Raw genomic sequence first — 12934 nt, forward strand, 5'->3', positions numbered from 1 at the left:
AAACCAGTGAGAACTGCTGGTCTCGCCTCAACCCGGGTCTTTGGCTATCTGTCTATTAATCTGTGGTCACACCGACTTTGCACTAACACACGTACAAAAACCCTGGGATTGGTCATAATAAAAACATGTCGGATGCGCAGTACGGATCGGCGCGAACGCTGATTCCAACAGAATAACTACTTCCGTCAAAAAGAAGCACTTTTATTTTCGCGATGTTACTCTACATCGCTATAATAATTTTAGATACAATTACTATTTCTCTTCTGCGCTATCATATTGTTGCGAATAACTTTATTTTATATGCAAATCATTACATATTATATGAAATATACAATTTTTCATCATATGTACAGATGAAGGCATAAATAATATTGGATTGCATTCAGTATACGTTTGAATGTTACGAAAACTTATCATTTACATCATTATTGGACTGAAAACTGAATCGTCTAAAATTTACAAGCTTATCTGCAGTGTATAATATACTTTTGGAAACATGTATATGCATACGAATGTATATGTGTATGTGTGTATGTATGTGCATATATATAAAATATAGATACATTTTTTTATATCTCTATTGAACAGGTCCAATGAATCTTGAAACGAGGAAAGTATCGTCTTCTAGTCCGCGGTTTACATCAAATTAACATTTAAGATATACTGAGGATATCTCAACATTCTTTCTTTCCCCTTTAGGATTTCTTCGCGAGCGCCGTGACCGCTTTACTCCCGGGTGCGCTTTGCGGCACCAGACGTACGGTTATCAGCGATAGATCGAGCATTTTACGCTGGTATTTCTTGTGAAACACCATAGCGGCAGATTGCGTCTTAAACACAATGGTTGCGCTACCCTCGCCCATGCGTATGCTCTATAACACGAAGAATAGAGAAGACACTGGTTATTAGATTATCAATTATACATCGTTTATTTAAAATAAGTATAAGTTTATAAGATGTAAAAAAAAGCACATAATTTTTGGCTGAATCTTGGACGTAACGCATTCTTCGAGTTCAAACGAAACGAGGAGTTAGTACAAAGCTGTCAACTGAACGGTCTAATTGTTTTGCGGAATTTGCAGATGTTTCTTATTACACCAGCTGTTTTAAATCAGCTTTAGAATTGTACATGTTCCGTTACATCTTTAGAGCCTCTGAGTTACATTCTATACATGGAGAAAATATAATACTGAGCAAATTATATAAACTAAAATGATGTATATATAATGTAATCAGAACTAGGTACCAAATATCTTATATGTCACGTGTATGTAATATTTGTAATTGTATAACGATATAATATAGCATCCATATTATAAAGATTTCCTTTTTCAGAAAATAACATCTCAATATATATAAAATGGTAATAGATATTATAGCAATCTCCGTGAAGAAAACATACTAATCACGTCACGTGCCATATGCGTATCTAACAACTTAACAAAATAGAAAATTTATGATTTTGACATTTATGCAATAACTCTATATAAAACAAGTTCTTCATACAATAAAGATATGTTATAAGAAAAAAAAGCTTTCGTATTTCTAATACATGTCTTTGGAATGAATATAATAAATTAAAATACATATCTCTTTGAAATTAACAATGGCAAAATTAAAAACTAAAAGAACAATCAATCGAATGTAACATATACATATACGGAGCAGTCTCCAATACATACTCCGATAAAGTGAGTTTTATAAATTGCCTACGACGGAATATCTCAAGTCCTATCGACTTTTATGTAGAAAAATTTAAAAAAATGCATGTGCAGAAATAACACGTGGTCCTTTGGAGTCTAAATAAGGCCTAAAACTAAATATTTTCCGTAAGCGTAAACATGAGAAAGTATATGTATGAGTCGTGCGTAATAAAAGTGATGGGGATTAATAAAAGTAGATGTGCCAGGTGAACATTTTTTTTTCATGTAAATATAGTCACCTCAATGGTTCCGATGGCTTGACACATACGTCTGATTTGGGCCTCAGACGTGCTCGCGGCCAAATTTTCTAATTTAACCGTGTTTGTCTTTATCTCGGGTAACTTCTTCGCTTGAACCGCAGACTTTTGCAGCACAATTCGCTGGGGATTTTGCTGCGCATTCGTGACCTTCTGGCCGTGAACATTCGCGCTGTCGTTGATCACGGTCTTTTGCAGGCCACCCGGTGTTTTATGCGCCACCACTCTCTGATTGACGACCGTCGCTTTCGGACCGATCGCAGACTTTTGCAACGCATTACCCTGATTCTGCAAAATCTTCTGAGTCTGTATGACCTGCGTGTTGGTGATCTTCTGCTGTAATCCCTGACTCTTTTGCAGATTGGAGACAGTTTTTTGTATCGTGGTGGCAATCTTTTGCGAGTTCAACAGAGGCTTCTGTATCACGACTCTTCGCATGCCGGACTGCTGCACCACTTGTCTCGTTTGTACAGTATCGCCGGCTTGATTAGTCGCAAGTCCGGTGTTACTTTTTGAACCACTCGTGTCAGATAAATCGGTGGTCTGTATCGTTCGGATAATTCGCACATTAGATGGTCTGTCCGTTGTCTACAACAAAAAATACGTTATTTTAGAGACAAAATTTACTAAGCGAAGGATAACAATAATTTAAAAAAAAAGATATTAGCAACACAAAGCTAGTTTTAATTCAATTCTAATATGTCTCTTCTGAACAATGAAAGAAATAACTTCAAGTAAAAATTGAGCGAGCTTTGAATCTTAAGATTCGTTAACGTGCGTCTCAGTCCGGAGGAAATAAAAGAAACAAAATTGATTGAAAAAAGTATATTTTATTAAAATATATAAGGAAAATGTACAGTAACGTCTAACTCGCATAAAGAGTCATTGATAGTTTGTTTAAAAATGTATATATAATTATGATTCTCCATGTAAATGGTTTTAAAAAATGGCATTTCCTTTCACTGGTTTATTCCACTGATTAATTTTATAATTATAAAATAATATATATGAAATTAATCAAAATGCGAAGTCATACTGCGAGTCTGAGAAAGTAATTTTAGAAAGTCTGAGAAATCGTATGTTCATTCTCAGACTCGCAGTATGACTTCGCATTTTGATTAATTTCATATATATTATTTTATAATTATAAAATTAATCAGTGGAATAAACCAGTGAAAGGAAATGCCATTTTTTAAAACCATTTACATGGAGAATCATAATTTTTGTGATACTTTATAATAAATGTTATAAAATGTATGTTTAAAAAATATCACTTAACAGGTACTATCACTGGATCACTTCTATTTCCGTTATCTTTACTTTATATATATTTGATGCAGGAATAGAAATTTATTGTGCTTGTCGTAAGAATCTTTCTTTTCCACACATATATGCACGCATACACCCATGGACTCACGTGTGCATATACACACAAAAGATTTACACATTCACAAAAAAGAAGAGATATATTGCATAGTTGTACATCTCGTTAATACTCAGCATTAAGAAATTAATCAGGACTGAAGAGTGTAATATAATGATGCATTTAATGATGTACCTCTGTGCTCTGTGTATTGACAGGACGATTGCGTCCTTTGGCAACACCAGGGCGAGTTTTAATAGCGCCGTCGTTTACAAGCCCCATCAGCGTCGACACAGGCTTCGTTTCTTGCTGCGTATTCTCGTTCGCTGAAAAATTTCCGTTGCATTATTATAATCGATAATAAAACAAGGAGAAGTGTATTATAATTCTACGATGTAGTCAGCTGTAGAAATAACAGTGCAATTTACCTGCGGCAATGCTCGAATCTGTTTTCGCATCTTCATTTTGTTTCTCTATCGCGGCCATTTTACGCCTGTTTTCTTTCTCGCGCAGCAACTTCTCCCGAAGACGTTTCTGCTCCTCCATCTTCTTACGGTACTCCTGCATCTCCGGATCGTTATCCTCCTCCTGAGAGATTACAATTTCGCGATATATTTACCAGCTATTGCTACGAAAGGTAGAGTTCGCGAAATGAGAGATTCACCTTGTCGGCAACGGTTTCGTCTACCGTGTCCGCTCTTCGCACCTCTTGGAGATTTCTGTTGGGCGGCTTACTGCGTTTCGGGCTCATCTCCCGCGGTCCTTTATCCGACGACTCGGAGATCCTCTTTTGCGGAGGCCTGTTCACGCCACGGGGCACGACGTTCACCGGTCTCGAGATCTTTTGATCGTAAGGATCGTTGCGATACATATTCGGCGGCGTTCTGCTTCTCTGTACGTGATCGTTTCTTGTTCGCAACGGCAACTCTCTCTCTCGGTAACTCTGATGGGAGCCTCTGTGATCCTGACATCGCGACAAGACGAGTGAGTATTGCAAATTGTAAAAGTAAGCAAGATAATGCAGATGTCGCTTGAAAATATTTACTTCTTGATAATTATCCCTTTGATCCCACTGGCCCTCCGATTTATATTTACTGTCGCTATAATTACTCTCGCGACCATAATTACTGTCTGAAGAGTAATGCTTGCTCGGGCTCATATTTTGAGGTCTCTGCGGCCTGTTTTCTTGCCACACGTCGGAGAAATATGCATACGGGTCCTGATGACAAAATTTAATTCGATTTGCAACTTATCCGTTCATTTAACAACTTTTCGTCCCGCGTTGCATCACGGAAGAGTACTCACATCACTTTTGTTTTGCTGATAGTTCCGCTGATACTGCGGCGGACCCTGCTGAGACTGATTGTACGACCCCTGATTCTGATACGACGAGGGAGGTTGTGGAAATTGTCCGCTGTGAGAAGCCTGCGGCTGGACTTGCTGATTGGAGTCCCATACCAGTCGAGCTAAATGCACATGCCGTAAAAGAGGGGACACGATCAGAGAATACAATTGCGCAGTTAAATGCAATACATAGATACTCGGTTAGAAGAACTCACAGTCGTTCGCGGGCTGAACGGTGCCTCTGAAATGAGGGTTGATTAGAATTTTGTGGCCTGGAGGCAAAGACACACCGTGCGACACATTGGATACCGACTGTGGCGGTGCCGGTGCCATCGTATTATTAAATTGGCTATTGGGTACTTGATCGGAATGATAACCAGCCCTCGTGTCGTACGCGCCGCGACTCTCTTGGAACGGCGGTTCCTGGAACTGCGGCAGCCTGTTCTCGAAGGGCGGCTGACTAGGCATTTGCACGCCCGGCGGCAGGTTTTGCACGGGCGGCGGGGGGCCCTGAGCGGGCGGCTGCTGCCGCGGGAATCCCTGCATAGGCGGCATCGGCAGGTTCCCCGCCGGCGGCAGCATCGACAGATTCGCGGGCAGCAGCATGCTCGAATTACCGAGGAGCAATCCCGCGCCCTGCAGCAAGGGCCCCTGATTACCCTGAATCGGCCGGTTCTCCTGCATCGGTCGGTTCTCCTGCATCGGCCGGTTCTCCTGCATCGGCCGGTTCTCCTGAACCATGAGGCCGGCTGGACTTTGAAACGGCGGCTGCATCGGGAGATACGGCTGCTGATTGGGCAGGCAATTGAAGCTCAGTCCCTGCATGGATCCGGCGGCGAGGGGACCCCTGGGCCCGTACTCGGGAGGAGGCCTCGAGCCGATCGGGCGCGGCCCCGGGCCCTGAAACGGCCCGGGATTGAACTGCGGCCTGTTCTCCACGAATTGCGCCGGCGGCCCTTGCATCGGACCGTTCGGACCGAAGGGCTGTTGGAAGGGTGGTTGTGGATTAGCTTGTTGGTACATTATCTGCTGATTTTGTACGTTACTTGGTACGCCAAGGAGAGGACCACACGGCGGTCTGGTCTCTATCAGTGGCGGTCTGCACGCAGGCGGCTGATTTTCAAACGGCCGTATCGTACCAAACCTGCGAGACAATGGAAACTACCTTAGAAACGTTTCAACATTTGTTACTAATTCCCCCCCCCCCTCCCATCGATTATTATATCTATTAATTACGAAGATAGAAATCTCTTTAGGTTCGCCAGTAATAAATAACAATAGGTAAGTTTTAGTCGACCTTAACTGGCTCGTGTTTAATGTAAGAAAAATACAATGCGACGTTTCGACCAAGGGTTTAGGTCCTTCTCAAGAAAGTTCTAGAAAGGAACATCCGATAATCGGGATTATAAGCTAAACAAATTACTAAATAATCGTAATATGTAAAAGAAACGAGATTAAAATAAAAAAATAAAATATGAGGTATGGTTTGTCAGCGGATAAAATAATGTAAAAGATTAAATATCTCTTGGATTTATGTTACTGTTGATTTGGTAATTTGTTCTGTATACGTTGATTAGTTTGTAATCCCGATTATCGGACGTTTCTTTTTAGAACTTGCATGAGAAGGACCTAAACCCTTGGTCGAAACGCCGCAATAAAGTTTACTTACTAGCAAAATTCCCCGTTAAAAAAAAAGATACAGAAAAGGCCAAGTATAGGTACGCGTAGAAAGAACAAATATATAAGGAGCAAAATTTTGGTTTAAAAAGTACTCAAATCTATCTTCTCTACAAAAGGAATGATGTCAAAAAATTGCACCAACTATAAAAATCGTATTACAATGTTACGTTCAATGATTATAGAATACGATTTTATACAGTAAAAGTTTTGATTGGCCAAAACGTCACATTGTAGTTTATTTGTATCAAACACGGGCCAGTTAAGGTCGACTAAAACTTACTATTACCATATTAATTACGAGTTGGTCGTCAATATACGAAACGCTACCTTGGATTGAAGTTTCCAGTATTTTGTACATTAAATCTCCCTCCTCGGCTCCCCCTGATCCCACGACCCCGTCCTCTTCCCCGGAACGGCGCTCTGGACAGCTCCGTAGACGTGAGGACGTTCTCCAGGGTGTCCGGGATGTCGCTGTTCATCTTCAGCGAGATCATCGTGCGCTCGTTTTGAAATCTGTTCCGCCTCTCCTTCGCCTCCTCGCAGTCGTCGTCCTCCATTCCCTGCCCGTTGCCGACGTACAACATGCTCTTCTGCACGTTTTTCTGCACGATCTTCTCGCGCAGATCGCCCATGCCCGAAACATTAACGCTACTCGACTCCGAATTTCTGCCGGACTGAGGCAACGCCTCGTGTTCGTTCGCGTACTCGGCATTCTCGTCCTGCTCGTAATACGACGACGTCGACTGCGCCTCCGGGTGCTCTCCGTCCTTATAGAAATCGTTATCGCTACGTTTATCAGTATTGCCTCTACTAAACTCTATATTTTCATCTTCAGCGTCTAAGTCGTCGAGCGCGTCCGTGACTCCTAAGTCCAGCACATCATCTGTTTCCTCTTCTCCCTTATAGCTATTCTGCTGCTCGGGGGGAATCAAATTGCCAGATATTTGTAATGCAAAATACGAAATGTATCCATTATAGTGTAGTTATATAATATCTACATGTATATACCACTAACGTATCTAAAGCCGTGCGTATGCGGAAATATCGTTTCCGTTTGTGTGAAACATAAACGTGTGTGTCGGTTTTAAATATGTACATTCGTATATAAGTCCGAGTCTCGCACTGTCTGTGCATTCGAGTGCGAAATCTCCTCTCGGCACAGCGTGAAACGTGGATTTTTTTTTAACTTCTGTCTTCTTAAAGATCTTATTCTCCGCCTATCGCACTCGTTAACATAACTCGGGAGAGGCATGCTCTTATGTCTAACGGTAATAATAGTGAAACACAAGTCTTATAAAGGAGCGTGACCGACGGATTGCTGCAAGTCCGAGTGTACAGCGAGAAACTGTTAGCGTATATGCGGCATTATTGGTGAGAAAGGAACGTAACGTGGGATAAGTTGTATCGCGTAACAATCGAACGAGTCGATCTTGATCGATGAATAGAATTTTGCTTGTGCCCCGCGGAAGAAGACTCGCGCGTTATCAATGCGGTACAATATAATTCAGCTATAAACTCGACATACACATGCAGTTGTACGATAGAATTTACTATTTACAAAGGTTACTCTTCCCGGACTTCAGTACACACGAGACTCGCAATGCAACTCGTAAAACTCTATTGTGTATCGCATTAGCTGTAATCGGAGAGCACGAGTTACTCTCGCTGCGTTTAGCAAGCTTCAATTTGGATGTGCGATATAATTTGTATAATTTCAATCGTTGTGTGCAAAAGTTGTCAATGAAATCTTGGAATATATACGCGCCGATATAACTGAATTATTTTCTGCAGCATCCACTTATCGGACGAGCTAGGGTACTTAATGCTAAAATTCGCGGTACAATTTCGCATTGGAGTCACCGCGACGGCTTTTCGCAGCCGCCAAGTGTTGTGGGAGATCGAGAAGATCAAGTCGATGAGATTAAAGTATCGGAAGGGCTTAATGTAAAAACTCACCTCGTCGCATAAAGATTCCTTTACGCGTACATTTATTATTTACCTTGAAATACTTTCCTCGTTGATCGTCGGAATTTATGTGAAATAAAATGAAAAGTTCTTTTTCCCCCGCGCGGAAGAGACCGTCGTCGTCGTAAAGTATTAGCGATTAAGCGGAAGAATGAATTAACTACGTTTCGCTCTTTACACGGCACAATTATAGAGGAAAGTCCTCCATTATGAGATAGGTTTCTAATATGAGATAGCAGGTTGTCAACATTCAATCACAAATCTTTTCTTGCAACGATTACAGAATCCAAGAGTGAATCTTTCACCGAACAGATTTCGCTCCAGGGGCAATAAATTCATGGCGGAGTCAACAGCCTATTAATTTAGCAGAAATCTCGCTGTCTCACATTAGAAGCCTGTCACATAACGAGGGTCTTTCCTCTATATTTTACATTCGTTGCTTCACATTAAGCCATTCAGAGAAATGAACTCTTTTTTGAGAACAAGGCGAGATATAATTATGGAAATTTACATCGACAACCAGAGATTGCGTACCGTCAATCAATTGAATCGTCTGAATGGAACACCGCGGGCTTTTTCCGTTCCATTATCCTCGATCCCGCTTGATCCCATTCTTAGTTTACAATCGCATTTGCACGGCAAGTAAAGCGAATACATACAGCATCGATATTGTTGAGCGAAACGTTTTTCCAATTACAAAGTTTCGTACGTTGCAGATCGTGTCCCGGAAACGCGTTAAGACAAATCCAAATGTTCTGAGCCGGAGACGTGACGTTGCCTCGAAGTCGTTTTTGCACCTGAATAAAGCGCGGTAACTTTTCTCGTATACAACAAACGTTACTTTACAATGTCTCTCTTTAATCGGCAGCTATCTGTATTCTTTCTACCTGCATAACTCTGCGGCACAATGTTGACAAAACATTTACGCCCGGGTGAAAAAAGGTGGTTCGCACTGAAACTGAATAGTCTCAATTTGGGTTGATAGACCCGTCGTATAAATCACGTTTTTCCATATCTAGCAGCGGTCTATTTGTAACCGTTAAGAATATCATCACGACACGACAGACGTTGCGCGGCACATACAGATACATTTACATATATTTAAACTAGATACGCGTGTGTATACAGCAGTCGATGTGTGTATCGCGCGTGTAACTTTCAAATTCTGGGCTCGTATGTGACAAAAGGTACGCGGGAGAGAACTGATCCTTCCCTGGACAGAATTCTTTCCCCCGACACAGTCGGCTCCTCGATACAGTCGGTAATCGCACCATGTATTGCGGCTCTGACTCTCTTAATTCATGCAGAAAACGCATTAAAAATGTACAACGGGTAACAGCAGCGTATACATATTGTACATAAAATATAAATATCGACGCCACAGGCGTTACTGTACGAGATTAGGGGGATCTCAGGTTGTGCGGAGTGTCTGATTCGTGCAAAGTGGAGCGCCTCTCGCGAGGAGTACTTTTACGAGAAACGAGGAATAACGCCGTTGCCTTTAACGCTATCAGCTCGATTACCGGCGACAATAGTCATGGGGCGACTATCCTCGGATAACTGAACTAACTCCGTGAGTTAGCTCAACGAAAGCAACACTAAATAAGGATCTAAAACTGAGACAATGTCCAAATTAAGGTATCATTGTATGGCACAATTGAGAGAGAGAGAGAGAGAGATAGCTGAACATGTCAGAGGGGCGTGAGGTCTCAACCGGCAGGTGGGAGATAATGGGCAAACGGTATGCTTACCCTTTCCAGTTCATAGTCGTCCGCTAGGAGGGCCTCCTCCTCGTCGTTACCCAGATCGTACTCCTCGTCCCCGAGATCTTCGTCCAGCAAAGTGTCGTCACTGAAAGAATCAACGAGATAACGTCTGTTACGTGGGGCGCGATCGCGAGCGGAGTCGACGGGGATGAGGAATCCCCCCCCCCCCCTCCGGGGCTGTTTGAGAGTGACAACAATCTACATCATTGCTGGAAGCGTTCGCGATTCTAACCTCGCGCGATCGCGGCTGCTTCGGAGCGATCGCGCTCCACCGAGTCTTAGTGCGATAAAGGTTGCGCGGATAAAATTTTGAGATTAGTCGCGCGAGTGTCCTGAACGGGGTACGGGGGCACTTACTGCTCCGACATGGTAAGTCGTAGTCCTTTGTACGGTGGAACAGAGTCGAGGGGCCGAAGCGGTGACAAGTAGCGAGATAGACCGAACCAACACGAAGCCACCAACGGCACCAACCACCAACTCCCATAGTTTTGCGTGACCAGCAATCGTGGTGCCCTCTGAGAAGTGTTCGATAACTTGGAAGAAAGAGTGGGTGCGTTTTCAGCGGAAAAAGTATGGAAGAATTAAGGTGGCGTCACACCACAGTATAACAAGTAGTGGCACTCGCTCTTTTGTTTCACGTTCGCGCCGATCCGTACTGCGCATCCGACATGGTTTTATTCTGACCAATCATAGGATTTTTGTACGTGTGTTAGTGCAAAGTCGGTGTAACCTTTGACTATAGAAACCTGGACTGCTAGTGGCGGAAAAAAGTTGTAATGAACTAGAGTACCTCTAGTGAGAGTATGGACACCGTTAGTCGATTTTTGATTGGCTCTTTGATTCGCCATTTGTAACAGGGCAAAGTTTGATCAAAAGTAAGATTTTTGCAGAAATTGTGGTTCAAATCTTGCTTTTGATCAAACTTTTCTGACTCGGGGTCGGGTCGAGTCAGAAATGTTATTTTTAACAACATGACATTGTCTTTATCACTTAGGAGGACATATAATTAATAAAATTATGAAAAAGTGCAATATACATATATGTGAGAATTGTATTTGTGCAATAGGTAGTAGAAATCCTACTGCATTTCCATATGCAGAAATAACACGACTGCGATGTTTTAAAAAAAATACTCTTTTTTTTTGTTAATGAAGTCACTTTTAATTTTATTTTAGATATGGAAAAAATTTTTCGGTTTTATTATGAAAATGTACGAAATGTTAAGTCATTTGATGTAAAAGAATTTTATGTTATCTGTTGTCAGGAATTACAGTTTAATATTCCTGATTGTCATCATTAAGACTGAAACTTATGTCTGTGATACCTGTAATAAAACAAAATAATACTTTTGCTAGTAAGAGTGTAGCAATGCATAATAATATAAAATAAAAATAAATATCTCTTTAATTCTTATTTTATTAATTTTCCTTTCATTTATTTTATGTTAAACGAATTTTCTAAAAATTTATACTTATTTCAGATTCATATGTAGAAGTTAATGTGGCTGCGTTCAGATATTCATTACCAGTACTAAAAATCTATACTTTACGTCACGTTCATTATAGATTTTCACTGGCAGTGAATATCGGGATACAGCCTATATGAAGAGGCTTGCAATTGAAAAATATCACAGAAATGAATTTGAAAAGCGCGCCATAGTTTCCCTGTTAATGTCGGACGTTGTCCATACTCTCACTAGAGGTACTCTATAATGAACTAGAGATCCTCAAGTAAAGGCACAGTATAACCAGTATGCCCACTCTCTGTCGGCACCTTTGATCTGGGCGTTCTCAATTTTCCGCCATGTTTTTGATAGCCCCAACAGTGTATCAACGGCTAAAAGTGCCTGGGCCCTTTTCAGGATCGTATCCAGGAAAGGCGCGTACGAACTAGCGTACATTATTTATTGTAAATGGAAATGGCCTATGAAAAAAATGTTCTAATAAAAGTAATTAATGTAATTACTTGCTCCAACGTATAAAAGTATTAACGCGTTATTCGTCAAAACTGCTAATTTTTCAATGTCACACCGACTTTGCACTAACACACGTACAAAAATCCTGTGATTGGTCATAGCTAAAGCATGTCGGATGCGCAGTACGGATCGGCGCGAACGTGAAACAAAAGAGCGAGTGGGCATACTGGTTATACTGTGGTAAAGGTACCATTTCATGCGCAGCATACTGCCGCAGCAACTCGCTGCTATTGGTTGAAGAATTGTTACTAGATGCTGCAAAATAAATTTCACCATATTTTGCTTCATCGCTGTGAAGTTCAATTGAACGAACAGCAAAGCAGCAGACACGCGATCTAGCCGGCCAGTGCTGCTGCAGCTATTCCTTTTCCGTGAGCAGCAAATATGCTGTAGTGAATTTGGATCACGTGACTAATTTGCTGCTGCTGCATGCTGCGTATGAAAAGGCACCTTAAGAGATGCGCAAACCTTGAACGCGACGGGATTGGTTCTGGCCGACTTTGCAAGAATATGGCGGCTCGCTAGTGCGCGGTTCGTTAGCGCGCAGGCTCGGTGGCGCGCAGACTTGTTGCCGCGCAGGCGCGTTGACGCGCAGGCTTGTTGCCGCGCAGGCGCGTTGGCGCGCAGGCCGCCATATTCTTGCAAACGACCGAAGATTGCGCATCTCTTACTTGAGGATCTCTATAATGAACCATAGACTTCTATAGACGGAGCATTAGCTACGACTCTGGGCAAGAGGGGTCTGATATTCGGGGCGCGGGAGGACTCATCTGACATCGACTCTTTCCGGTGAGATTCGGTAATATTCGGTTCACATTTCCAATACGTGTGCACACGTATATACGGCGCGTTGCTTGTGTGCGAGCGTGCGCGCGCGCGTG

At 42.1% G+C, this 12934-nt stretch overlaps 1 protein-coding gene across 3 annotated transcripts; it reads right to left on the reverse strand.

Moving 5' to 3' along the window:
- Positions 1-249: 249 nt before the first annotated feature.
- On the reverse strand, positions 250-10565 carry LOC105556334 (RNA-binding protein 33-like). Of its 3 annotated transcripts, none has more exons than XM_012003418.1 (11): positions 10436-10564; positions 10064-10163; positions 6675-7114; positions 4883-5811; positions 4629-4789; positions 4369-4542; positions 3988-4287; positions 3752-3911; positions 3519-3649; positions 1943-2548; positions 250-872 (listed from the first exon to the last, which is right to left on the reverse strand). In XM_012003418.1, exons 1-11 carry the CDS (start codon positions 10444-10446, stop codon positions 696-698), a joined length of 3189 nt encoding a protein of 1062 aa, XP_011858808.1. In that variant the 5' UTR covers positions 10447-10564; the 3' UTR covers positions 250-695. The 3 variants fall into 3 exon arrangements, with proteins under 3 accessions (XP_011858808.1, XP_011858807.1, XP_011858809.1); XM_012003417.1 differs by having other exon boundaries at positions 6675-7261; XM_012003419.1 differs by lacking the exon at positions 250-872 and adding an exon at positions 879-1166 and having other exon boundaries at positions 6675-7261; positions 10436-10565.
- Positions 10566-12934: the final 2369 nt, after the last annotated feature.

This window comes from Vollenhovia emeryi, unplaced genomic scaffold, assembly GCF_000949405.1.
Source record: "Vollenhovia emeryi isolate VEMERY1.0 unplaced genomic scaffold, V.emery_V1.0 DF940094.1, whole genome shotgun sequence".
In the NCBI taxonomy this organism is placed as follows: Eukaryota; Metazoa; Arthropoda; class Insecta; order Hymenoptera; family Formicidae; genus Vollenhovia; species Vollenhovia emeryi.

Coding starts and splice junctions, on each gene's coding strand:
- LOC105556334 (XM_012003417.1), bottom strand. Junction 4,790..4,882: donor CGTTCAGCCCGCGAACGACT/GTGAGTTCTTCT, acceptor ATGTGCATTTAG/CTCGACTGGTATGGGACTCC. Junction 3,650..3,751: donor AGATTCGAGCATTGCCGCAG/GTAAATTGCACT, acceptor GAAATTTTTCAG/CGAACGAGAATACGCAGCAA.